The sequence below is a fragment of the Terrapene carolina genome, unplaced genomic scaffold (genome assembly GCF_002925995.2).
Source record: "Terrapene carolina triunguis isolate 2854851 unplaced genomic scaffold, T_m_triunguis-2.0 Scaffold120, whole genome shotgun sequence".
NCBI classification, from domain to species: Eukaryota; Metazoa; Chordata; order Testudines; family Emydidae; genus Terrapene; species Terrapene triunguis.
This window is the reverse complement of record NW_020664471.1, coordinates 2,019,035-2,046,953: the sequence shown is the minus strand read 5'-3', so window position 1 is coordinate 2,046,953 and position 27,919 is coordinate 2,019,035. Positions and strand designations below refer to the sequence as shown.

The 27,919-nt window shown below is 41.9% G+C and overlaps 1 protein-coding gene across 1 annotated transcript in view; it reads right to left on the bottom strand.

Moving 5' to 3' along the window:
* Positions 1-6,708: 6,708 nt before the first annotated feature.
* KCNH1 (potassium voltage-gated channel subfamily H member 1) overlaps positions 6,709-27,919 on the bottom strand; it is a 324,526-nt gene continuing 303,315 nt past the window's right edge. The window contains exon 11 of the mRNA XM_026652552.1: positions 6,709-7,551. Within this exon, the coding sequence (XP_026508337.1) occupies positions 6,709-7,551 (843 nt within the window). The remainder of the gene's footprint in view (positions 7,552-27,919) is intronic.

Below are 27,919 nucleotides of genomic sequence, written 5' to 3'. Positions count from 1 at the left end.
TCAACCCTGACCTGCAAGGACTACTTCTAGACTGAGAACGGTAGTTCAGTCTCCTTGAATGTTTGGCCCTCAGTCTTTCTGCTGAGACAGCCAACAAGGGTGTTAATTATAGCCAATTGTACTAGTAATAGTCATGATATGGGTGCCTCCTCATGAACCTCAATCCAGGATTGACCTCCTGGAGCCAGGCAGGACATCTGGAATTCACTTTGTCTTGGGGAATGCTCTCAACCTTGGCAATTTTTAGACTGCATTACAAGATGCATGTGTTCACTTTGGCTTCTTAATTTGAAGCCAGAGCCTGGGTAGTTTTTTCATCAGTGGGTGTGGGGAGCGGGGCATGGTGCGTTTGACCCATGCTAATTGTTAGAAGCAAATGTTTTACATTCTTGTAAGATATACCTAGATATGGCAACAACAAATGCAATATGCGTAAGTCTACAAGGATACTCATCCTCTGGCATCTGAGTCCACCAGCTCATTTCAAATAGGCCACCAACCAGTCTTCAGATGGGAATGATTCTCCATCACTAGTGACTTCATCGCAAGCTGGATAAACGATAGTCTTAATGTTCCATCCCCACTCCACGCAGCCACCTAGGACCTCAGGTTCGTTGTTTATTTTAAAATTATCCGAGTTCCATTTACAATGACCCTGGAACTATTCAATTGACTGTAGGGTTTAATGGTGCACAACCAACTGAAATCAAATTATTCAGGTTTTTTTATTAACCAAAATAATAATACTTAGCTTTTATATAATCTGTATGAGCTGTAACACAATTGACTAAAACTGGTATTATAGATTCTATTGCAGATGCCAAAAATATATCAAGATGAACACATTGTAATCAGCTACCTAACAACAACAACAAAAGAAGAAATTTAGCCAAAATGTTTGGCAAATTATCCCTTGTCATTTCTCCATGCAAATATAAAACACACACAGACAGTTATAATGTATAAAATAGTTTATTACTATAATAAATAAAATTAAACTTTTTTTTTTACAAATAGTATTTGTGCTTGTTTAAAAATGTTGATAAGGGAATATTAATGTAGGTGACTGCAACTGTTTTTGAACATTCCAAAATCAGGAGATATACAGTATATCTACTGGCAGCGTCTCTGCTGACCACAAAAATAGTATCTACTCATTCTTTTTTTTTTTAATTCATGCTTGATTGAACAAAGTGACAAATGCAAAGAAAAAAAACCAAGAGAGCGGGTTTCTGAAGAGATGAAAACAAGTGAAATACATTTAAAAGCGCCAGAGCAACTGCATAACTGCATATCAATAAAGTGTCCATGCAGTGGTGGCTAAATATTTAAACGCAGACAGATTTCCAACAGATGTACAAATATTGATTCTATGTAGTACAGTAATATAGCACATTCATTAGAAAAAGTCATATTTCTTTATATAGCAGTTAATCCTGATACAAGATTATTGAACTTCCCATCTACAGCTAAAGTGATTCTTTCCCTACTTTAGTGACGTATTCAGTGGGAATAAGACCAAAAAAATTAAGTCACCAGTTTTTCAGAGCAGTTTCATGAAAACCCCAAGTTACTTCATTCACATTGGGCATTTAAATCCAGTTACAGAGACGCTCTGGGATTACACATCAAACGTGTTTACACAACACTCAATCAGTTTGAAACAAATAACAGCTGCGGTAAAGTCACATCAGCTTTATTGAACTGTAAAAAAAAACCCAAACCACCACCTAAACACAAACACTTCAGCAATAGATGTGTCAGCTCCCTGATATACAAAAGTGTTTAGACAATGATGTTTTGTTTGGGGGAAAGGGCTGCTGGAGTAATTTATTTAACTAATAAGGCGGCAATAAGTAATTACCTACAAGTGACTTCCATTAGACTTAGAAAGCTAATCAAAGTGCTTTATATTTAGACAACACTGTAAACACTACAGAACTGAATCACAGTTTGAACTCACTTATGAAGGGTCTTAAGGCTAAGTGTTGAATGTTTTATTGCAAGAAGCTTTATTTTTAAATTAATTGAATCAGTGTTCACCACAACAATGTGGTCTAGAACAAGAGTACAGTAAACCTCAGTACTTACTGTACCTCACATTGAATTAGTGGGGCGTTCTTTGAGAAGTTTGTCTTTATTACTCAGAAGTGCAGATGAAATACAGACTTTGTTATTGCCTATACACTCACAGGAGAGAGCCTTCGGCTACTGGCTTCCTCTGTGTCGAAGTCAAGAATTCAGAGGCCAACATGGCAAGTGCATTTCTACCCCTAGTGCCAGGATAAGAAAATAGAGATGCAGTGACAAGAAATGTTTAAGACTCAAGTCATTGAAAGACACTTTGCCCCAGGGTAAATATAGTATTCTCAGCACCTTTGAGACAGCACCTGGTACCAGAAAAAGAACACATTTATTCTGGACTCCATCCTCGGGGAGAAACCACAAGAACCAGTACTAGATCAACTTTGCTTTAGAGATACGATACAGTGAATGGCAACAAGCTGTGGCTTATGAACCAGCTTCTCAGCAATTATGTCAACGTGTTTTTGAACCTCGTGTGTGTTTCCACTTTCTGGCTGTCACAATGTTTGCCAGATCCCATCGCAGTCATAGTATCATAAGCTAGTCAGGTTAATAAACTTTAGGCCTAGCAGAGAAACCAAAGAACCGCCATGGCCTGAAAAGGTGAATGATCAATAGAAACATACCGGACTAGAACATTTCAATGGATACCTACTGGGGAAAACTTATGTTCCCTTCTTGAACCTTTATCATTAAATGAAGGATGTGCTGTTATTTGACTGATATACAATCCATAGACTTATCTATACATACATATATATATTATATGTGTGTGTATGTATGTATGTATACATGTTATCATATACACTGAAATTTATATAGTAAAGACAAAAATCGTGTTTTAAGTTGTTCCACAAACTTATCAACACTGTGTCAAAAAAAAAAAATCACCAGGACATTCACAGCAAATAGCTCTTTCGGCTCATTAAAGTGAAGTACTGTAGAAGTAGAACATCACCTTCGCAGATGTTAAACTGGATGTTCTCTGGAAAGCGGGACAGCACTGTGAATGAAATTTAAAGCAAGAATAATGTTTATAACAGCATACATGTAATATCAGACAGAAGTAAATGTATCTGAACAGAGATTTTTTTTTAAATCATGTAATGCCTAGGGTAATTTACATAATTTAAGTACTGACTCTTAAACCCTGCCATTTAAACCAAAACACATTATTACTTTATCTGAACTACCTGCATCCCATTTTCAACCTAATTACAACTTTAAAGTAAAAAATCAAGTGTGAAACGGCTTTCTGCTGAAATGAAAACTATTCAGCAAGTTGTAAAACTGCAGCCGCACTACGCCAGAAGATGGTGAACGTTGTTTTTATAGCATTTACAAAGGTTTGGTGGTTAACAGAATTCGATATGTAGGATTCATCCATTTCTAAGCTGAATAAAATGAGGACATTTTAAAAATAGTTTGAAAGAAAAAAGATCACAAACGTTTATCTAATCCATAAGGCAGCAGAGCGAAACAAAATCAAAGAACAAGAAATAACAATTCAGAGCCTGGATTTCTCTTCAGGAACATATAAGTCTTGTTGACTTCACAGCCCAATGGGAGGCCTGTGTGTATGTGTATCCAAAAACTGAGCGCGGTCCTAAACAAACACGTTTTTTAAGCTGCTCTTACAATGTATGGGAATCACTGAGGGCTGTAACTATATCCTCCAACTAGTCTGAGCAGCTGACGGTTCACACAGCCTTAATGGGCCAGCGTCTGATCTCAGTTACAGCCGTGTAAATCTGGAGTACATCCACTTACTTCGGTGCTGACTTGAAGCTGATACTTGAAGGGGCGATACTCTGGATTTACATGAGTGTAACAAAGCTACATTTGGCCCCTACAGTCATTAAATGTTAACCATAATTCTAAAGCACATTATAACTCACGAAGTCTTCATAAGCCAGAGAATGCTACAGGTGGGTTCTGTTCTTCAAACACCAGTTAGTATAGAACTCGGTGCTCTATGACTGTGTAATACACAGGTGGAGGACCTCAGACAGTAATAATTTAGCCACAAGAAGTGCAGACCCATGTTAGTTTAGTTTGACCTCCCATGCTGGAGGTAATTATAGAGCTATTGAGTTCTAGCCCTGCCATTCCAATGTTAGGCACTCAGCAACAGCAACACTAACACCAAAATATTCACTAAAGTTTCCCTGAGAGACCAACACAAACGTCATTTGGCTGACTGAGCAGATTGAATCAGATATGAGCTAGGCACGGCCAGATAACTGTGATTATGTCTCTAACTCTCCTGTACCTATACTGTAGTACTTCTGGAAGCAGCCACCTACTAGAAGGCTGTATAGTTTCCTCCTAGCCCACCAACTAGAAACATGGGTATTATATTTTCCAGTGGAAGATGGATGGGTAAAATTTTCAGGAGTGCCGAAGTCCCTTTGATTTTCAGTGGGAATTAGGCATTTTTGAAAAATTTATCCAGAAAAACTAGTGTTTGGAAGATGAACTGATCTCAGTTAGAATGGATTTAGAAATTAGACTTACCTGGGGCCAAAGAATTTGTTGGGACTTTCAGGCCCCTAAATACCAATATAAATTAATAATTCATTGTCTCAAAGACTGTGATTTAGGCTTTAAAAATTAATATGACTTAAATATCACATAGGCTTTAATAGATATATTGATTTTAGAGTCTATGAAAAGTCACTTAATGGTCTGGAACTGAAAAGTGCATGTGTTTGGGTTTATTTTGCTAATCACACCATAGTTAGTACTTGTAAATTAGCTATAGAGCAGCAGTTACAATAGGTCTGCAAACATACAGTGAGTTTCTTTGTTCAAATAAAGTTTTCCTTAATACTGTATGTCTTTGGTACATGACAGACACCAATTAGCACTAGAAAAAGCTAACCATGGAGTCCTAAATAAAGTGAGCAAAATGGCACCTGTGCTTCTATGTGAGAGTCACTGATATGTTTTTATTCTTTACTAACCTAAAGAATTGTTCCCACACAGCTGCTTCTCAAGAATACTGCAATTAACAGCAATATTTACAGACAGTGTGTCACCCGGAACCCTTTCAAATGGCTTGTTTTCCCTTGCAACCCCATTATCTAATGTGAAACAAACCTTAAACAACGATCACACCTCCTTTGGAAGTAAGTTTGTATTGTCAAAAGGTAAATGATCAAAAGTCACTACCCCTCTCAGTGGAAAGACCCCTTGTCTATCAGACTGAAAGACCAGAAAATGTTATATCACACGTTAGATCCCTAAAGCACTGTTAAATACAATGCTAGAGTGTTTACTGTAACAGTATCCCTATCTATCTAGGCCAGGATGCTGGCTAAACTACCTTAGCTAATGATTACTAAATGCTATTTACTAGCTTTGGTAAAGTGCTTGTATCTACATCCACTCGCATTATGAAAACATAAGGTTTGGAAACAGTCCTTTAAGAAGCAGATTTCTTTTTTGGTTGGGGGCATCCCTTGACACTTGCATATACTAAGCACGGTCCTTTTATTTACCATTTCCATTGAAGTTCTAGCTAGGTTAGCATAAGTACAATAACTAGATGTTGAGAGAAAACAAAGAATTCCAACAATCTAAATTCTTAAAAAGCCTTGTGAGAGCCTTTGACTATGAACAAAGAACAGTAGCAAAATAGAAACGTCTGAAGGATAATTCTAACGAGAACCATCAATGGCACAGTATATTTTCATAATAGACTGGAAACCTGGTGAATGGGACAATGACACTGATACATTGCAATGCTTCATATTCTAAGAAGCACCATGTTCAAACATACTTCATGCACAGTTCTTTAATTGTCCTCTGGAGTTTATGTAAAAAAATTAGGTATTGGAAAGCAAAACTAACACTGTATAAGGGCATTTTTATAAATGGTTCGTTTTTGAGAATCCAGTATCCCTGCTGTCGGGGGTGTGGAGGACCTCATCTTCAGTACAGTGGCTATCTGAGGGTTTTGCCCACTACAATTACTTTAACATCATGTGCTAGATTTGAAATGAAATGTAGGAAGTTTCAGGTTTTTTCCTCAAGTGATAATACAGAATACCACCCACAGATACCTTTGGAAATTAAGTAGTGCATATGTCTTTTGAAAAGAAACCGTATAAACCTCCCACATATCATCACATTATCATTGCAGTAGGAAAATATACTGTGACATTTAACATGTACACTCGATCAAGACAGCATCAGCCAAAAAAAAAAAAAATGGCTAGAGAATTTAAGCACCCTGGCAAGTCCTTATGTATCGATACAAAAACTGAGCCGGTTACCTAAGGCATGCTCCAAAAACCTCTATGAGGTTACCTAATGCTTGCAGGAATGGCTGCTGTTTTAAAAATAATTATCCAAATATCATAAGGGTAGGGGGAAAAAAAGATGCACCAATGAAGGAGATGAAAAGAACTTTATAAACTGTACCCTTGCTGTCAAAACGACTTCAGTGTCAGCTGCCATCTTGACATGAGGTTGCAATTCCTGTTACCGTACCTTTTTTTAGAAACAGGGAACATGCTTAATGAACTGGTCCCTCACTGGTTTTCATCAAGAAAGGCTAAATTTAAAATGGTTGGGGGGGGGTGTTTATTTGTGTGGGTTTTTTTAAAAAGAAACATCTCAGCTTGCTCCAAAAATGTCCTTTTCTGATTCTGGAGACTGGGGCCTTGATATTTCAAACAGCTCCTGTGGTGACTGAGAGCTTCTTCTTGAGGTTAATATCCTTAGTATCTCCGCAAGCTGTTTTTCTATACTGCTCATTTTTGTGTTTAAAGCCTTGATGTCCTCTTTCAGCTCATGTTTTACTTCCAGCATGGTAGCCTGAAGAGTCTGTTCTGGGATAGGGTAAAAAGAATGTTTGACCTCTGTAAGGACAGGACTTCGGTCCTGAGGGCTCCTTGTCTCCCCAACATTATCCAAGCGCAAGTCACTTTTTGTAATGCCACTGTCACAAGAGTCTGTCTTCTTCAGTGTAGTCTCTCCTGAAGTTTTAGTTCTTTCTGGTAAAGTCTCCATGGATTCTGCTTTGGATACTTTGTTCCAGTCTTCCCCCTTTCCGCAAGCATCTTTGAATTTGGCCCAGCCTTTGCGTCTTGGGTAGTCACCGGACACTTTACACCCTGCATAGTCTGACGTAGGGGCCTGCAATTTGGCATGATCAGGCACACCCGATGTTGAAGCAGACTGGTACGAACCAGGGGTTGCAGGGCTCTCCCTTACAGTTACAATACTAGCTTTCACAATAGTGCGAGAGTGCTCTGCAAGGATGTTGCCCTTTTCCACATCCAGGTCATCTGGATCCCTCCCCCTTTCTGCCGCTAGCCGGGCTTCTTTCTGTTGCCTGAATCTTTGAAACAGCCGACGGACCGGGTGGTCTGGTGGTAGAATCAGAGGCGCTTCATTCTTCCTTTTCATCCTCTCTTCTTCTTCACGTTTGACATCACTGATCTTCCGGAACACAATCTGCAGAGAAGAAACATATTTCACACTGTTATGAATTACATAAAGGTCACGGTGGGGAGGAAAGGGAAGTAGAGAAGCGTGATCTCTGTTAACAGTATTAGAAGCAAACTGCTGCTAACTACAGCAGCGACACACATTTATGTTAATTTTACTGCTCAATACCTAGGGTGGCTTATGTTGTGTATAATGTGGGCTATCTTGATATTTAGAAGCATGCTACATCCATTATATGGCTCCAACAAAGGTACTGGAAAATAACCTTTTCAGTTCTGAGAGGCGAGATGAGATGGTGTCACTAAATGTAACTATAATAATCACAGTCATTCCATTCTAACACGGATTATTACTGCTGGGTCTTGGGGTTTATCAGTGTACTCATTTTTCACTATTAAAATAGCCATTCTTATGTTTTTCTGCCTACTTATCCTTGAGCTCACTTACTGCACATCATGTGAACTTTGTAATTGTTTTAGTGCAACTCGGCCAAGATTTGTACCACCAAGATTAACTCATATCAATGCTCATTTACTGTAGTCTCTGAGGTACTTTGCTGCAATTGTTTTCCCACTTGCTTCCTTTTCTTGTTACACGTGTTGTATGAGAGAAAGGTTGATAAGTTACTCTGGAGGATAAAAGGCATTTGAGTAGATGGACAAAATAGTAGAACGATTCTCTCTCAGTCTACGCTGCTCATTGGAATGGTGGGAGCTGCCAGGGAGCTAATTATTAGAGCTAGTTGGAAAAACTTCAAAATTTGACATATTTTTGACTAAAAAAGGGACACATTTTTCATAAAAAGTTATCCTGTTTTTTGACCACCTCTACTAACAACAACTTCTTGATCCTATGGGCTGATCTGTGCCAGCCCCAGCCCTGGTCTAGAGGCTGCTCAAACTTACGCTACTAATGGATGGTCCCATACTGCTCACAGGAAGAATATTCCCCTCAATAACAGTAGACTCTTTATCACTGTTGGTATTTTCCAAACAAGCAAACAGGGTGCACTCAAATCTGGTATTCAAGTAGTTCAATTCAAAAATGTGATGTACATTAAGGCTGGAGTTTTCAAAGAGACCAACTACAAGAGTTAAGTACCCAGCTCTCACTGAAAATCAAGGGAGTGGGGTGCCAATCCCCTTAGGTTCCTTAAAAAAACCCAGTCTAAAGTTATTGTAATACAGGAGAAAATATCCCTGAGGTTCTAAATATGAATTGAAACTGATTAAACAAACCCACCCCTCTGTCACAGAGGAATTTCTATTAAAGAATCAGAAAAGGCTCTGTTTTCTCACAACACCCAATGGGAATGTTTTGTGCTTGCTCTGCTAGCTCTAAAGCTCCTTGACATTCTCCTCAGTGCGATGCAGGCATGCAAATAAAGAGTTGCGTTAATTGCTGGGTATTTAGAAAGGAGAGGAAGTCAGTGGTGGGAGACACATGGAACGTTTGCCAAATAGGAAAGGACGAAATTAGTAGGAAAGGACATTTTATTTTCAAGCTTTAAAGGGGAGTCTAAACATAAACTAAGAATGACAAAGTGTTGGACAGTGTCCTTTCAGGAAATGGCAATAATTAGGCAACTTAGACAAAGGAGTCTAATTTGCAAAAGGAGAGGCATGACACCCAGTCGGAATAAATAATTAATACAATGCTCCAAAATAAGGGCTTGTCCACAGACAAAAGTTGCACCAGTTTAACTGAAGGTGATACATTAAACCAATTTAGCTAAATTGATTTAACTTTGCACATGGATGCTCTGAGATCAGTTTAAACCTGACTTATACTGGTTCAGCACGTACCTATTCCTCACAAGTGCAGAATGTACACAGATACATGGGTGATGAGAAGTGGGCTGTAATCACAACTACAACTAGGGGGGCATATCAACTGCTGGGAGAGCTTGACATCAGCCTGCTGTTCCCGCAACCAGGGAGGGCCTCAAACTGTTTACGCCTGGACATTGTAATTCAATTTGACAGTAAGATCTGACTGAAGCTGCTACTAGTACGCCATGCACTCAGGTGCTGAATCAGCTGGTGAGAGTTCTGGGAAGCAGCAGAATGTCCAAATCTTCGTTTGTGCACGTTCTTGCATGCTGCGCAGGAAAGGTATGCCAGGCTGCTGGGCTTCAGTACAAGAGTGACTGGAAGTTATGAACAGGTCCAAGAAGGTGGACACTGTGGGGAAGGTTTTCAAGAGTGGTCAGTACCCCGCAGTTCCCATTGTTTTTCATTTAGGTACCTAAATGGGACCTGTTGAGTGCTGAACTCTTGAAAATGTGGCCACTGGCACAGTTCTCCGCGCGGTGTGGTAGAGAGTCTCAAGCCCCAATGCACACCTATTCCTGTACTCTGAAACGCACATGGTGAAACGGGTAGGGACACGTGTAAAGAATGGGATTGTCTGAGACATCGGCTTATGCATGAGCTCATCCCCATTATCGTAATCAAGCGCCTCGCTACCTATTTCCATCTGCGAGAGGCAAGGTGGGCGAGGTAATATCTTTTATGGAATCAACTTCTGTTGGTGAGAGAGACAAGCTTTGGAGCTTACACAGAGCTCTTCTTCAGGTTACTTCTTAGGTGTTTCTCTAGCTACCAGGCAGCCACACAGCAGCACTCTCATTAATGTAAAATCAGATCCCCTGGACTCCCCGCCCTGTTCATCATCTTTTGATGATATATCTGTGCAGTACCCCGCACCCCTACTGTGCAGAATCAAACCCGAAATGTGTTGGTCTGGGGACTCCCCCTTAGGTTGGTGTGCTGGCTCTTTTAGCTGAAGACGTGGGTAAGAAGTGAGATTCTCCTTTTTAAATTTGTAAGAACGATGCACAACTACATGTCACAATATATCCGTTGCTCTGGCAGCTTTTCCAAAGCTGTGCTTTCTCACGGCTGCTCCTTACTGAATAGTTTGACTCCACTGAAGTTTTATGGTAACTGTGCAAAGAGAAGGGGGAATGAAAGAGGCTTTACAGGGCTACATTTGGGGTTTTTGTTTGTGTTTGTTTTAAAGGGGAGATTCAATTGTTTACAAAGAAACAAATACAAATAGCTGTTTTGGGTGGATTGTTTTCTGATCAATTCTGAGGCAAAGAGGAAGATGGACAGACAGGCAGAGAGTATATGAGGTCTAAAGGAAGATGCAAGATCTGGAAAAGGAGGTCATTTTTATTTCAGCTTTTTTTTTCTAAAATTTTGCATTGATTCCTTAGTGAAAAAGGGAAAGGTACTTTTATAGAGTTGTCTTATCAAGTGTGTAACACAGCAACATGCATATTAGCTAGTTAACTAACTGAAACGACAATGAAACTCTAGAATAGACTGGGTGTAATGAGCAAACTTGTATTGTGGTTCCTAGCAGCAACCCCCAGCCCTATATTTCAGGCTCTAAAAATGCTACATTGCTTGCTGTATTGATTTTGCTATCATTCACAATGAATTATAGTGGAAACATCACATCCATATGTTGGAAGATTTAGCATTTTTGCTTAACTAAAAGGAGATTATTGTAATTGCTTTGAAGGGTGATCAAATCTCATACTCCTGTATGCAAGCTAAGTACCACGGTGCCAAGGCAGATGCTCCATCCCTAGCTACCTGTACGGTATTGCACAGTTTTCTTGATGGATTGCAAGGATTTCAGCCTAAAACAACAGGTTACTGCCAATAGCACGAGGCAGGCTACTTAACTAGAGGGACCAGCTGTATGAAATCCTATGCTCCAATTAAAAAAGGGCATGCTGCTAAATCAGTGACCAATCTACACTTTGGGTTAGATTGTGCTGTTAGAAACTACAGCCTAAACTGGGGATGGGGGAGTGTGGAGCAGCTGCTCAGCAGGAGCTGGTCCGGGAAGCAATCCAGCTGCCTCGGCCTGAATGCCGCTAGGGGCTCTGCAGGAGCACGCACTGGAACAAAGAGCTCTAGCCCCCATTTATAGAGAGCAACAGGACTAGACTATCCCACTCCCCTGCAGCAGCTCAACCTTGCTGCCGCTATGGAAGGGAAGCTGAGGTCATGGTCCTTTGGGGAGTCAAGTGCTGCTGCTGGCATTAGATGTGTGCGCACTTTGCACTGCCCGCTGGATTTCAGGCTGGGCTCTACAAAAGGATGGATGGCGTAAGCTCCTCCGTGTGCTCTTTCCAACCCCTCTTGTGCACCTATGTGGGGTTGGCCACAATCTGGTCTGTTGAGTTAAACAGAGAATGGAGAGAAGTGCTACATTTTGCTCATTGAAATGAAAGCAAAGCACAGAGTTGTGCTTGATGTGTTCCAAGAGTCTAGCCCCCTTCCGTCATCGTCCATTTGAGTCCACCAGAGGGATGTGCTTGTCGTACCTGAAGCGCCGTTAGTCACACCTTGATAACCCTACAACTCTCTAGTCTGGTAACATCTCTGTTCCATCACTACTGATAGGACATTAAGATTAACAAACAGCGCAACTTCAGAAATATACGTAAAAGAGAGAGCAGTGAACCAAAGTGATGGTGGATTTTAAAACTGCTCTTCTGCAGTCAAAGCTTTACAACAGGCAGCTAGGTGGGTATTTTTTTTTTCAAACAACATGGCCTGGGTCCTCAGCTGGTGCCAATCAGCATAGCTCCCTGGATGTCAACGGAGCAAATCCAATACACACCAGCAGAAAAGCTGGCCAAAAATGCTTTTAAAATTATATTTCAAAGTCTGCATCAATGAACATGAGTTTTCATGAAACAAGGCTGCAATACCAGTGACAAATGCCTCAATATCCCCTTTTTCTCTCTTTGCACAAAGGTGCTTGCTTCCAGGGAGCCCACTGTGCTTTAAACATCCTCTACATGCCTGTTGCAGCTCATTCAGATGTCACTTCTGACATCTCGTGTGTAAGAAATGAGAAGGAGGAAATGAAGCAAAATAAGCAAAAAATATTTAACAGTGCAGTCAAGGTAGATACTTGTCTTACTGTGTAACCATGTGATCTTATTGACAGGTAGGTGCCCAACTCCCACTGAATGTCATAGAATCATAGAATATCAGGGTTGGAAGGGACCTCCCCCTGCTCAAAGCAGGATCAATCCCCAAGACAGATTTTTGCCCCAGTTCCCTAAATGGCCCCCTCAAGGACTGAACTCACAATCCTGGGTTTAGCAGGCCAATGCTCAAACCACTTTCATGATAGAGAGAGATATATTCCTTATAAAAAATCATCCTGGCTAATGTTATTCTGGATGTTCTCATTATCCATATAAATACGTCATCCTTTGTAGACTCCTACTAAGTTCTTGGCCTCAATGATATCTTGTGGCAATGAGCTGCACTATGTAAAAAGTATTTCCTTTTATGAGTTGTAAATTTGCTGCTTTTCAGTTACATTGAATGTCTACTTGTCCCTTGAGTGAAGGGAAATAGCAGCTAGGGAAGCCTGATTTTTCTCTCTCTATTGCTCACTATCATCTAGGTCCCATTTTAGTCTTCTCTCTAAACACTGAGACTCTTTTCAAACTGCCCTCATATAAAATTATTTCCATGTCTCTGATTATTTTCCATCATCAACACACTGTTGTTTGGGGACATTTGTTTAACACTTACAAGTACTAAGTGTTCCATTTTCACTTAGGGGCCTAGGTCTCTTGCAATGGGATTTAGGCTCCTAGTGCTTAGGTCACTTTTGGAAATGGGCCTTATGCTCCTAAAACATTTAGGCACTTTTGAAAATGTTACCTCTTAACTCAAAATAATGTTTGGTATTAAGTTTATTTGTCTTCTTAGTGAGCAGTTAATTGGTCCTTCTGAGAAAGAGAAATCCTTGTAGGATTTCAAAGTTACAATAATTTAAAATGCTACAAGTTAATATTGCAAGTGAGAATTGCTGCAGTGGGTAGATCATATTTTCAAATTAGTTTGTTCTCAGAATTAAGAAATTCTTATCTTAAACTGGTCCACTGGCGGTACAGAACTGATTTAAATTTGATGTTTAATTCTGTTACCAGTATAGTCTGCAGCTTGATACACTTTACACATAATTTAACCCAATCCTGAGGTTGTTCAAACACCCTGTAGAATTCCCGCAGTGTTTCACATTTTAATGCTGTACCATGCTTACTGCACCATGACTCATGGAATCACAAAACAAAACAAAAAGCCCTCCACTGAACAGCACGAGGAACTCTTCTATTAAAACACTATGGCCTGGAATATAGACTTGGTAGGATCTTTCAGATAGGAGACGATCAATACGTTTGCACAGCTTGAAAAGCTAAGTGCTCACTGAATGGACCCAAAGGAAGTCTGAGATTGTCATTTTAAGGAAGGAATCTCGGAGAGCTCTCTCATTACACAGGAAAAAGAGGGTAAGTAGAATGTGCTTGATAGGAAGACCGGTCTGAAGTACCACTGGGGTTCTTCCTACTCCCCACTATTCCCATTCCATAAGTGATTTGGGGGACATTGTGCAGTCTATATGGTTTTATAAAATTTAATAATAAGTGAATATAATGTAACTGAAATATGCTTCATGCAAAAGGTCTCTTGTAAGGTATCATTACAAAGCTTATAATCTACTGAGTGTGATCATCCTATTTGTATAAATGTACCACTCTTGTACCTGAAACTAAAAATATAAAATATAACTCTGAGGGCCTATTATAATTATGTAAAGTGTGGGCCATTAATGGTGGTTTGGAATCTTGATGACTCCCATTAACTAGGACCATTGTCTGCAAATGGCTGTGTTTTACCTGTAAGTCTTCCTGTATATGTGTGTGCTGGCAAGTGGGTAATGAAGTCTTGCAGTGACATGTGATCATGTCACCTGAACTCGAATCCATCTTTAACCTGGAATCCCAGAGGGACAAAGGGTTCCCGCCTTATGCAAAAGATATATAAAGGGGTGGAACAGAACAAAGGAGAGAGAGGAGCCAACATGAAGAATTCCCTAGCTACCAACTGAGCTGGAACAAGAGCTGTACCAGGGGAAAAGAATTGTGCCCAGGCCTGGAAGATGTCCAGTTTGAGGAAAAAACTTACTGAAGCATCTCTGAGGGTGAGATTATCTGTATTCAGTTTGATTAGACATAGATTTGCGCATTTTATTTTATTTTGCTTGGTAACTTACTTTGTTCTGTCTGTTACTACTTGGAACCACTTAAATCCTACTTTCTGTATTTAATAAAATCACTTTTTACTTATTAATTAACTCAGAGTATGTATTAATACCTGGGGGAGCAAACAACTGTGCATCTCTCTCTATCAGTGTTATAGATGGCGAACAATTTATGAGTTGACCCTGCATAAGCTTTATACAGGGTAAAACGGATTTATTTGGGTTTAGACCCCACTGGGAGTTGGGCATCTGAGTGTTAAAGACAGGAACACTTCTGTGAGCTGTTTTCACGTAAACCTGCAGCTTTGGGGCAAGTAATTCAGACCCTGGGTCTGTGTTGGAGCAGACGGGAGTGTCTGGCTCAGCAAGACAGGGTGCTGGAGTCCTGAGCTGGCAGGGAAAACAGGGATAGTAGTAGTCTTGGCACATCAGGTGGCAGCTCCCAGGGCGGGTTCTGTGATCCAACCTGTCACAGTTTTCCATTAAAATTGCTGGGGATTCAGTTAAATGTCCTGGAATGGTACGTGGTCCCAAAGTTCTCTCATCGTGAATAGGTGCTGATCAGACCATATTGCATAGTAAGTAGCCAGGCAGGAAAGTGTGAGTAAAAATGGAAATATATGGATTCAATGAATAGGGGCCATATTGGCTTCAGGAATAGTCTTACTAAAAACGATAATGGTGGAGAAACAATATTGGAAGCATCCCAGAGAGGCTCAAATGTTAAACTTACCTTGACATTCATGGGCCTAGGCACACAAGCAAAGAGACCTGGAAGTGGCTTTTGTTGGGTATGAGAAGGAAAACGCTTGATGTTTTTATAGCATTTTTTTATGGAATCAGTTAGAGATACTGATTTTAACCAAAGCAGAGCTTTACACGTTTCGAACTAAAACATATTTCGGAACAATGGGCAAAGACTCTAGGAAGGTTCTTACACTCGTGCTGCACAGGGTCTGCCTCATCACTACCTTGAAACATATTCCTCTCTGGGGGTATCGCTTAGCTTGTACTCACTAGCAATCTTCTGAAACATAATTTCACTCTCCACTCAGAGACTGAAGCCATTATAAAGGTGAGCAATAGCTGCACCAGTTATATGCGTTATTTATACCTCGAACATAAAAGTATAGGCACTGCTGTAGCACAGCATCCTCTTCAGGCGCTGAAGCACAGAGTTAATGTGGGGGAAAAGTTTGCAGCGGTAGCTCCTTAACTCCTTCCAAGGCTATATTGGGGCACTTGATGAGAGGAAAGAAGGCGGGGAGTGTGCAAAGAGAGAGGGTGAAGATAAGGAGAGGAAAAATATCCTATCAAAAGGGCTCAAATTGATATTAGCTCTTGAAGAAATAGAGGGCTGAATTCATGTAAGGGGTGTGTGCAGGACTCTAATTGGGATCACCTAGGTGTACAATATAGCTCCATCTCCGTGAGCTGCCATCTCACGTTCCAGAATCTCACCTTCCATTTAAAAATAAGTTTCTGCCTCTTAATAGTTGCAAAAAAAAATCTTCAGATCAGCCAGGAGCATAACTATCACAGTGATGTCAGGCTGAGTGTGCTGAAAGCCTGAAAAAATAGCTCAGAGGGGTGTACTGCCTCCAGTCATTTTAATAAGGCTTTTATTGACATGTCCTATTATGGAGACAAAGTCCAATAAAAGTGATTACCTCACCCCCCTTGTCTCTCTAATATCCCAGGACCAACACGGCTACAACAACACTGTAAACAAAAATATCTAATTATGATCATTTAAATGTTGGCATTGATAACTATTTTATTACTGATCAAAGCATTTAAGAAGCAGGTGAAAGACATGCAAAGGGTATGCCCAGTTCATCAGCCATAGTATAGATCCATCGGCCTATATCTCAGAGGGGTGCATTAGAGGGGTCCACGGGGAAAAATAGACTAGATACAAGCACTCGTAGCAATGCAGATGGAGCACATCCGCGCCCACCCCGCCTGCAGCCCTTGTCCCAAAACTCTTTCCCTTGTGCCCCCATGTCACCGCCAACCCACTTCCCCCAACATCCAGTTTCTTATCGCCACCAGCTGCCTCCAATCCCTGCAAACTACGACCTACTGCACTCATTTCAGCCAGCCTGAAGTGCAGCACTCATTGCATGGCTCTCCAGACAGGAAGGCTGAGTATGATAACAGGACATACGCAAATCTGTGATTGTCCCCACCCCACCCCGCTCCCTTCCCTCCTCCCACACAGCACAGATGTGTCATGCCCTTTCTGTTTCCCAAGCAGTTGTGTTTCTTTTCAATAAATGATTTTTTTGGCTTTGAAAACATTCTTTATTGCATTAAGTAAAAGATACCGTAGCCCAGGAAAGCAACAGGCACTGCAAGTCAGTGCATCATACATAGCAAACACAGATGCCTACTAGCATTGGAACCACTGCACTTCACTCCCATGCAGGGCACCAAACATTACTGGTGGCTTTCAGCATCAAATTGCTCCCTCAAGGCATCCCTAATCCTTACAGCCCCACGCTGAGCCCCTCTAATAGCCCTGGTCTCTGGCTGTTCAAATTCAGCCTCCAGGTGTTGAACCTCCATGGTCCATGCCTGAGTGAAGCTTTAACCCTTCCCTTCACAAATGTTATGGAGGGTACAACACACGGCTATAACCGTGGGGATGTTGTCATCGGCCAGGTCCAGCTTCCGATACAGACCGCGCCAGCGGCCCTTTAAACGGCCAAAAGCACACTCAACAGTAATTCTGCACCGACTCAGCCTATTGTTGAACCACTCCTTGCTGCTGTCAAGGCTCCCTGTGTAGGGTTTCATGAGCCACAGCATTAAAGGGTAAGCGGGGTCTCCAAGGATCACAATGAGCATTTCGACTTCCCCTACGGTTATCTTCTGGCCTGGGAAGACAGTCCCAGCTTGCAGCTTCCTGAACAGGCCTGTGTTCCAAAAGATGCATGCGTCATGCACCTTTCTGGACCAGCCTGCGTTAATGTCCATGAGACGCCCACGGTGATCCACAAGCACCTGGAGAACCATAGAGAAATACCCCTTCCGATTTATGTACTTGGAGGCTAGGTAGTCTGGTGCCAGAATTGGAATATGCATCCCATCTATCACCCCTCCGCAGTTAGGGAAATCCATTTGTGCAAAGCCAGCCACAATGTCACGCATGTTGCCCAGAGTCTCAGTTCTTCTGAGCAGGATGCGATTAATAGCCCTGCAAACTTGCAACAACACGAATTCCAATGGCTGACTTTCCCACTCCAAACTGGTTAGCGACCGATCGGTAGCTGTCTGGAGTTGCCAGCTTCCAGATTGCAATAGCCACCCGCTTCTCCACCAGCAGGGCAGTTCTCAATCTTGTGTCCTTGCGCCGCAGGGTGGGGGCAAGCTCATCACACAGTCCCATGAATGTGGCTTTCCTCATCCGAAAGTTCTGCAGCCACTGCTCATCATCCCAGACTTGCATGACGATGTGATCCCACCACTCAGTGCTTGTTTCCCGAGCCCAAAAGCGGCGTTCCACTGTAGTGAGCATGTCTGTGAATGCCACAAGCAATCTCGTGTTATACGTATTATGCGAGTCGACATCATCGTCGGACTCCTCACTGTCACTTTGTAGCTTAAGGAGTAACTCAACTGCAATTTGTGACGTGCTAGTGAGACCCATCATCATATTCCTCACAAGTTCAGGATCCATTCCCACAGACCAAAAGGGAAGACACAGTGCGCAATACAAAAACCGTTGAAAGATGGCGCCAAATGTGGACGGAAGCACAGGGATTGCTGGGATGCGAAGCGATGCATCATGGGGCATTGGAACAGGACCCAGAATGCCCCGCACCTCGCCACCCCCTTCCCACAAGCTACAGCGCCAGAATGGGAAGAGGTGCTCTGTGGGATAGCTGGCCATAATGCACCGCTCCCAATGCCGCTGCATGTGCCGCAAATGTGGCCACGCCACTGTGCTTGCAGCTGACAGTGTGAACACACGGCAGCGCTTTCCCTGCTGCAGTCTCCGAGGGCTGGTTTAACTCACAGCGCTCTACATCTGCAAGTATATCCATGCCCTAAGTGTAAACATTCCAGCTTGGCCTCTGAAGGCCCTCAGGGTGAGTCTACATGTAATTAACACCCCTGGCTGGGGTGGGGCTCACAGGGCTTGGGCTATGGGGCTGTTTAATTGCGATGAAGACATCTGGGTTCAGGCTGGAACCAGGGTCCCAGAGCTCAAACATCTACACCTCAATTAAACAGACCCAAGCCTGAGTCAGCTGGCATGGGCCAGCTGCGGGTTTTTTATTGCAGTGTAGACATACTTTCAGAGCCTGGCTCCAGCCCAAGAGGAAATGTCTGCACTGCTGTTTTTAGGCCCTCAGCCCAAGCCCCGCAAGCCCAAGTCAATTGACCTGACCTCTTAGATGTGGTGCTGTGGGTTTTTCTTTGCAGCGTAGATGTACCCTGAGAGATAAAGGCTTTTCAAAAATGGTGTTAGGAGCCTAATTTCATATGTAGGCCCTTGAAGTATCTGATTCTCAAAAATGTTGAATGCCCAATGATTTTGAAAAGTGCTATACACCTCACATTTCCTATTAAAGTCACTAGGAAATGTGAGGTGTATAGCACTTTTCAAAATCAGGCCACTTATTTAAAAGCCTCAGCACAGCACCTGGGAGTACAACTTTCAAAGGGACTTGTGCTTCTAACTCCTTTAGTCACGTCTTCAAGTGTTATCTTTAGGAATCCAGCTTTCGGCATTTACTTCTGAAAATCTCAGCCAAAGTGTCATGGGCAGTTACACACTACCATGACGGGAACAGTTTTAGACATGACAATGACAACTTTTTACTGATTATAATTTATGAGCAAAGCCATAAAGTTCAGAACTTAATTTCAGATCTTATTTCTACTCTAACTAAAGCTTTGGAGATGTTAAAATTATTTCCCAGACACCATCTTCTTCCACCCCACATAGCAGTGGCAAAGCCCTCACACCCACATAGAGTATTTAGATGGTTTAACCAAACATATGATCCTTTAAACAAAAAAACAAAAATCTTGTCCTTCAACCACTTCCACTTGCCAGCTCTCTGCTCCATAGTTACTCTTCCCATCCCAATGCTGGACTAAGTATAAATTTATTTCACAAACAAAAGACTGCCCCAGTCCAAGAAGCAGAGTAGATGCCAGTAAACTAGAAAGAACTTTGGAAAGTAATATTGGTTCAACTTAACTTATTTTTCCCCAACTTTATTTTTCTTTCACATTTTAGTGGAATATCACAGATCAAATGATCAGCAGGGGGGGGGGAGTTTTCATGTATGGATTATACCAAGAACAAACAACATTCCTGTCTAGCAGATCAAGAGAAATATCAGATTTATGAAGCTGAGTAAATACCTGCAGTTAATTACTGAAAGAATCACTGAAGAATAACAGTCTGGCTTTAACAAAGCCCTGTATTCCCCTTGACAGACTCCGCAATCATCTAAATTATTTCAGAAATCAGAAATCCGTGACTCTTTCCTACATCCACACTGCAAGAGCAATAACAAAAGCAGACCTTTACACACAGTGGGGAGATTAACAAAGGAAAAAACTTTTCAAGGACTAGTTAATGAGTTTCAAGGGAAAGACAGAAAAATTCCTATCTGGATACAGCTTTGGAAGGGTGTGGCACTCTGCACCTCAGAGTAGCACCCCGGAACCCCCATGTTCACCATTGTGATATTATATGTTTTGTACAAAGTATACCTGGTGAGGTATCATTTTAAAAGTCTTGATCTGCTGAACATTAATATCCTGTTGAATTGTATGTACTAACATTGTATGGGAAATTATGAAATATTGCTATATGCCTTACTGAAATCTGGTATGAGGTTGGGAATGTCCACAAGCCAGCGTTTCAGTTACAACAAGGGATAGCCAGAGAGCGCTGATGGCCCATCAAGGAAAGAATCCACTATCCCTGAGACTCCTTAGAGAAGGCAGGTACGAAATGGGGACTGCCCTGACCACCCACGCCACAGCAAGGATCGTTCTAGAAGCTGGAAGAAAGTATAAAAGAGGGAGAGTGACATCAGTTGACCTTCCTCCCCCCATCTCAACACCTGGAAGCACATCTGGAAGACAAAGACTTTGAACGGGGGAAGTTTGGTGCCAGGCTGGAAGGTAGTTCCAGCCTGTGGATTGAGGATCTGTAACCTGCTTGTACCATCTGTCAGAGTGAGTCACTGCTTGATTCAAATCCTGCTTAGTTTGTAGAATTTAGACTGTGAATTTATTTTTATTTCTTAAGTAACCAACTTTGATCTCTATGCCTGCTACTTATAATCACTTAACATCTATCTTTCTGTAGTTAATAAACCTGTTTTATATTTTACCTAAAATAGTGTGTTTTGGTCGAAGTGCTTGGGGAAATCTCAGCTCAGATTACAAAGGCTGGTACATGTCCACTTTCCTATGAAGAAGAGGCGAACTGGATAATGAGCTTACACTGGCCAGGCTTGTGACCAGTGCAAGACCATACAGTTCTGGTGTGCAAGACTGGGGTACTGGGGGGAATTGGCTGAGCCTCCCTATTGCTGGTTCATGAGTGGCTGGGAGATCATTCATGTAACTCGGTTGGGTGTGTCCCTGCTTGGGGATGTCTGGGTACGTGCAGTGCCTGTCAGAGGCTTGCAGCTTGATATCAGCATCACAGTGTGAGAGGCAGCCCAGGTTGGTAAGTTTGGAGGGCTCAGTGGTTCCACCATCCAGGTTGCAACCCAGGGACCCTGTCACAAGGGGCTGATCTGAGAGGAGAAGAAAAGCAGCCGACCAAACAGTTGCAATAATAATTGCTGACGTACTTCATGAATGCCCATATGTTATCTTAAGACAATTAACCCATTTAGAAATAGTCTAAGGGTCCAGTTTGGCTCTCACTGAAGGCAAAGGCCAAACACCTCCTGACTCCAAGAAGGGTAGGATTAGTCCCTAAAACTGCAACAACACATGAGCAAATCCAGATAAGAAATATACCGAATAATGTTACTATACCTCAGCCATTATAATCTAGTACAACCAGGCAAGTGAAGTGGGAAAGAGAGAGAGAGAGTTTGTAATGAAAAAATAGGTAAGATCCTCAACTTCCTCATATTCATAATCTGCATTTTTTTGTTCAAGGGTAAAAAAAAAAAATGACTGGAGGAGTTTAGCTTTAGAGGCTCTATTCCCTTCCTCCTCATAAAATGTTAGACCAGGATGAATGACTTATTCTAGCCAGTTTTCAGTGTTGTAGCCATGTTGGTACCAGGATACTAGAGAGACAAGGTGGTGAGGTAATATCTTTCACAGGACCAACTTCTGCTGGTGAAAGAGACAAGCTTTTGAGCTTGTGTAGCTTGAAGGCTTGTCTCTTTCCACAACAGAAGTTGGTCCAGTGAAAGATATTACCTCATCACCTTGTCTTTATTTTAGCCAGGACTAAAATGTCATACTCAATCCTTTCACCTGCCAAACATTTTGTCAACGCTTTTTTTTCTTCTTGAGTGGCAAGATCCAAGAAAGAGTGAGTCCTTTGGCTTTGATATGTTCTTTCTTTAGTGGTGTAACACTTTTTTCTTTATTCAGACAGTGCTGGTATTGTACATGGTGCTTTATGGACAGAAGAAAGATAATGAGCCAGATTCTGATCTCTGTTACACTGGTGTAAATCTAGTCCAGAATAACTCCACTGACATCCATGGACTTACTTTTGTATAACAGAAGTCAAAATCTGTCCCAATGGTGCTCTGAACAATAGGGAATTTTGAGTAGTTCAGTCTACCTCAGTCCTTCCCTTTGGACAAGGTAGTCAGAGATTTACTTAGATTAGCTCCTCAGTATCCCCCATTTGACAGAAAGCAGGTAATCAGCAACATCAGACTTCATGATGGTAGCGGAGAAATGGCCAATCATGTGGCCGCAGTCCTGCAAAGGCTTGGTACATACCTAATTTTCAGTGGGACTACTCATAGTAAGTAACGCTAAGTACATGCATAACCCTTTGCAAGATCAGGGCCTACATTATTAAAAGAGAGATAGATATCCTCTCGTTAATGGAATTCCTAGAATCTTGGTGATTCCCAGTCTGATCTAATTTTCAAGGTATTAACATCTATCTGCTATTTTCTTCCCTTTAAATAATCATAGGGGACATATCCAGAAGTATTTACTCGGTCCATACTGAGGAAACGTTCCATTGCAGCCCACGGAAGTACTGTATTGCTGAAGTAAAACTCAGAGGAAAATCTGAGTAAGGGCTTTGAGAGCTGAACCTCTGACAAAACAGCCTGTTCAGACATTTACTTGAAGAGAGCCGGATATGCCACCATTGTGCCCCGGTCTGCACATGCACAAATGGGAACTACATCTAGGGGGAGAGAGTATGATATAGCCATTCGTGTGAAACACTCAGTAAGTAGCCTTGGCATGGCTTTGCAGCTGGTCCGGTTTGAATGAAATAACTCAAATCCTATGTCCGGATGGAGGCAGAAAGACTGTTTTGCACACCGTTACCCTGTTGTACGTAGCATCTGGGAGTTTGTTGTTTTATCACTCCATCCAACATTTCACACAAGGAGATAAATGAAAGGGCTGGGCAGGTCAGTTTTTCTAAAGTTGGTGAGAGTTGGCTGTATTTAAATGAATGCACAATGCTGTAGGAAATTCAAGTGTTGCGGCTGAAATCTTAGAACTGCATATGGAGCAGAACTTAGATGCTGGTCAGTCGTTTTTTTTTATTAAGTTAAATTCTATACAACCCACCTTCCACTCGTGAACATATATTTTACAGACTCACCTTGCCTCCTAATATCCTGGGATTGACAAGGCTACAAAAAGACTGCATACCCTTCATAGACACAGACACTGTAATTTGGGAAATTTTACCTACACTTAATCAAACACATAGCCAGCCTCAAAGATCAGCACAAGTATAATCACATCAACAAAATGAACAATCATCCAACTTTCAGGTGTCAAGGAGAGGAAGTTACTTCACATTTGCCAACATCAGCAGCAGTGCTCCGCTCACAATATTTGATATTGTAATAAACTGGCTATTGTGTCTGTATACACAGCCCTCCACTGGATGGAATCAGAACTGTTCAACAGTGTGTCAGATCCCAGACGGTTAACAACTAATGGAGAGTCTCTCTCTCAAGTGGAGGGGAACTTTTATTTTGAAGCAGGAGGATCCAAATTCTCTTTCCACCGTGGCTTTGAGGGCCTGATCCAAGACCCACTGAAATCAGTAGACAGTCTCCCATTGACTTCATTGGGCTTTGGATACAGCCCTGTATCACCATAGTGTGTAGCATACTGACAGTTGTGAAGTTCTTAGTTAGCCATGGATCTATTACTATACTAACTCCACCCAGCTTCCCACCCTCCCACCTCTATAGCACACACAGGCAGTGCCAGGACTTGGCAGTTCTTCCTTAGTGTTAGCTGCAAATAACATGGTAGTATTCTGCTCTCGTGCTTAATAATTCTCTTTTACAAATACAAAAACACCCACAGAGTCTGCAAGCCCTAGATATCATAAACAATTAAAAGCTTAAATTACTTGATGTGGTCCGCACAGAAAATGGACTTACGCGTGAGGAAAACAATCACCAAGAAGCCATTTATTACTACCCAGCCCATCTAGCATCTGCTGGGAATTGATGAAAATATCTTCAGGCTTATGTTACACTGAAGAAAATTGAAGCTGATCTATTAAAAAAATGCCAGACAGACACCGAGGCAGCAACAAAAATGCATAAGACACTGATGTTGTTAAAGAAAATTAAAGCTGCATATCATCAACCTAATACAGTATGGTAGAGAATCACCATAGTGATGCTTTATTAGGTACTTAAGAGGCAATATGCAGAAGAAAAACTAGAGCAGAACTGAGACCGTCTGTCCTTTTACAACTTAGTAAGGAGTTTTGGCAGGAGGGGGTTATCTGGGGTGAGTTTGCTTCTCACAAAATTGCAGGACTTCCCCAAACAGTCTGCAATAGATCTCTGTTCTATAATCTACTGCTGCTGCTATTCCAGGGTTAGATTCTGCTCTCAGTTACCTCTCAGTGATGTGAAGCCTGTTTCTATGAGAAGCTTTATAAGCACACAGGGTTCATCTACAGCAAAAATGGGTGAGGATTACACTAGGCAACTAAACTGTTAGATGTGGACGTAAGCCTGCAAGCATGTAATGGTGGGCGATGTAGATTTTCCAAAGCGACTTCCACAGTTTTTGACCCTATTTAAGCATCGCCCACTGTGATTTGTCTCGGCTGTTTTGTGCATGGGTCTGATGGCATCACACAGGAGCACAAATCCAAAATAATGCCATTGAGGTGAGTATGTTAACTCCAGTTTTATGTGGGTCTTCATGACCGTAGAATTGCCACCCCCCGTTTGTAGCGGCTTCTGAAGGGAAATAGACTTTCTTCCCAATTGGTGTGATGGTTTCGTGGATGCACATCACCATATTCCTTAACAACCTCCATGAGAAATGCTCTGAAAAATTAAAGGAAATCAAGGTCTGAATGGCCCTGGCAATGTGGCTACAAAGGAATCATGTTACCAGTGATCCTGACACTGGGGGTAGAGAGCCCTAGAGTCAGTGCATGGAGGAGCTGGACCAACACGTGAATGGACAGGGATCTCTGGTAGCTCCAAGGATTCTGAGTGTGGACTGTTCTTTGTGCTGGGGGGGAGCAAACCCTGCCCTCTAGAGAGAATGGTCGGTGCTCCTCCCTTCTGAAAATCGGACCTCTTCACATGTCACGAATCCACAGGATCAGCGCTATGCCCCCAGCTTTGGAACAGTCTTTACGAGGAACCCCTTCCATGTGCCAGACCCCCTAGGGGTCTCGCTCTTCCTCTAGGGTAAGCCGCACAGCTTCACCACCTCCTTAGACTGGATCTCCAGGGCTGCAGCACCCTGCATCACATCGTGAGCTCCGTTCAGCAAGTCCAACTGAGACAGACTCCTGAGGGCAGCACTGTCAAAACACAGCATAGGAAGTCCCGAGGGTACTATAGAGAATTGAAGGTTAAAGCATAGTTGTCATAAACAGATAGTTAAGGGTTAATGCCTCTTTTACCTGTAAAGGGTTAAGAAGTTCACCTAGCCTGGCTGACACCTGACCAGAGGAACCAATGGGGGAACAAAATGTTTCAAAAGGAAGGAGGGAAGTTCCCTTTGTCTGGGTCAGTTTTCAGTTTTGGACAGAGTGGAAAAGATCAAGGAATCAGCCTCTTATCAAAGTAGTGAGTATTAGAAAAGGAATAAATAGGTTTATGTTTATTTTCTTTTGTAACTTGTCTTGTGCAATTAGAGGAATAATCAAATTGGGATTTCTTTTGTGTATTTAAGGTTTTGCCCAGGGGAACATCCTCTGTGTTTTGAATCTGTTGTCTGTGAGATCAGCATGTATGCTATCTCCCAGAGGTTTTTTTTTTTTTTTTACCTTTCTTTTCTTTAATTAAAAGCCTTCTTTTTAAGAACCTGATTGATTTTTCCTTGTTTTAAGATTCAAGAGGATTGGATCTGGACTCACCAGGAATTGGTGGGGGGAAAAGGGGACGGGGGAATGATTAATTCCTTCTTGTTTTAAGATCCAAGGGGTTTGGATCGGTGTTCACCAGGAAATTGGTGGAGTCGTCTCTCAAGGCTACCCAGGGAGGGAAAGGTTTTGGGGGGAAGACAGAGTTTCCCAAATGACTCAAATATTTGGGTGGTGGCAGCCAGACCAGATCTAAGCTGGTAATTCAGCCTAGGGGTTCACATGCAGGTCCCCACATCTGTACTCTAAAGTTCAGAGTGGGGGTGAAACCTATGACAATAGTCCACTCTGGTTAGCCCAGCCAAGCTGTAGCGAACCCCTTTGTTCAAGTTCTGTCTGTCTCTCCATCTGACCCTTTGGTCAGACTCCAGGCAGGGGAGCTGGAACAATTTGTGTAGTGGTGGGTGCTCAGAGCCATTGAACCAAACTGTCAACCCTGTACATGATGGAAACCACTTTAAGCCAAGGGTGCGGTTCCACCACCTCTGACTCCAGATGAGAGCCCCGACACCTTCTAGCAGCCAGCTCTTATCCCCCCACTTCACATCTTCCTGGCCTTTGTTCTCAAGCTGGGGAGTGTTGCCCAGCCTCCCTGTGGAGAGGTGGGAAAATCTGTATCCCTCTGGGGTGCTGGTTGCTAGGTATCAATGTCCGGCACACTGGATTTGCCATTGTCTTTTCAAATGTTCCATCGATACAGGGACCAAGGCCCAGACAGCTAGTTGACACCCACACCTATGTCTTTTAGCCTGCCCTGAGAGCAAACTGCCCTTTTCCACCCCACTGGGTAACAAGGCAGCCTATAGGGTAAACTGAGGCACAAACAGGACTCAAAAATATTACAAAAAAATCCAACCTTGTCACAACATATTCAACAGAATCATCATCACAAGAGTTTGTTGGGGAGAAGCCTGAAATCATAGTCTGAGGACAACATACACAATCTGATTTAATGTATATAACTCGTACTAATGCTGAGCTTTAGTGCCTGAAGCTGAGTGAATGAGCTAAATGTTGTTAGCCTGAATTTCATTAGCAGCAATGATGCTGCAAGTTTCTTCTTTGTGAGATGATATTTTGAAGGCTAATTAAAAATGCTATAAACAGTGACTTGAATATTACTGTTCAATCATGTCACTCATATTTATTCAGAAGTTGCACACAACCAAAAGACAATTCCCTTTTTTCATACTTATTCTGTTTCATGTGTGCAGACTATGCTGCACTTTCTCCAGAGAATAACATGAAAGAAAAATCTTTTGATCAAAATACTGTTGGAAATAAGATAACATATATACAGCGTGATTACTGGAGAAAAAATAGCTGAATCTAGTATAACTTGATGAATAAACCACAGTTTCTGTAACAAGATACGAGGCATCGAGGCAATTTTTTTTCTTGTTAAAAACAGATATTCAAACATTTCTACTAACAATACAGTTAAGTGTCAATACACTTAAAACTTCAGAGCCTGATCATGAGCTCTGATAGGTACTCAGAGTAAATAAGAATTAAGTGTAACTGCTATTTTTCTAGTGCACTTGTCCTTCTAACTTATAAAGTAAAAGCAGATATAATTAAGCTGATAAAGTGTGTATCACTTACAACTCTATTAGTACTGCATTATTTTGAGGGGGAGTAAAAACTGCCACACACTACTAAGAAGCTCAGCAAAATGCTTTTGATGAAAATATGCTAGACCTAGTGGAGGAG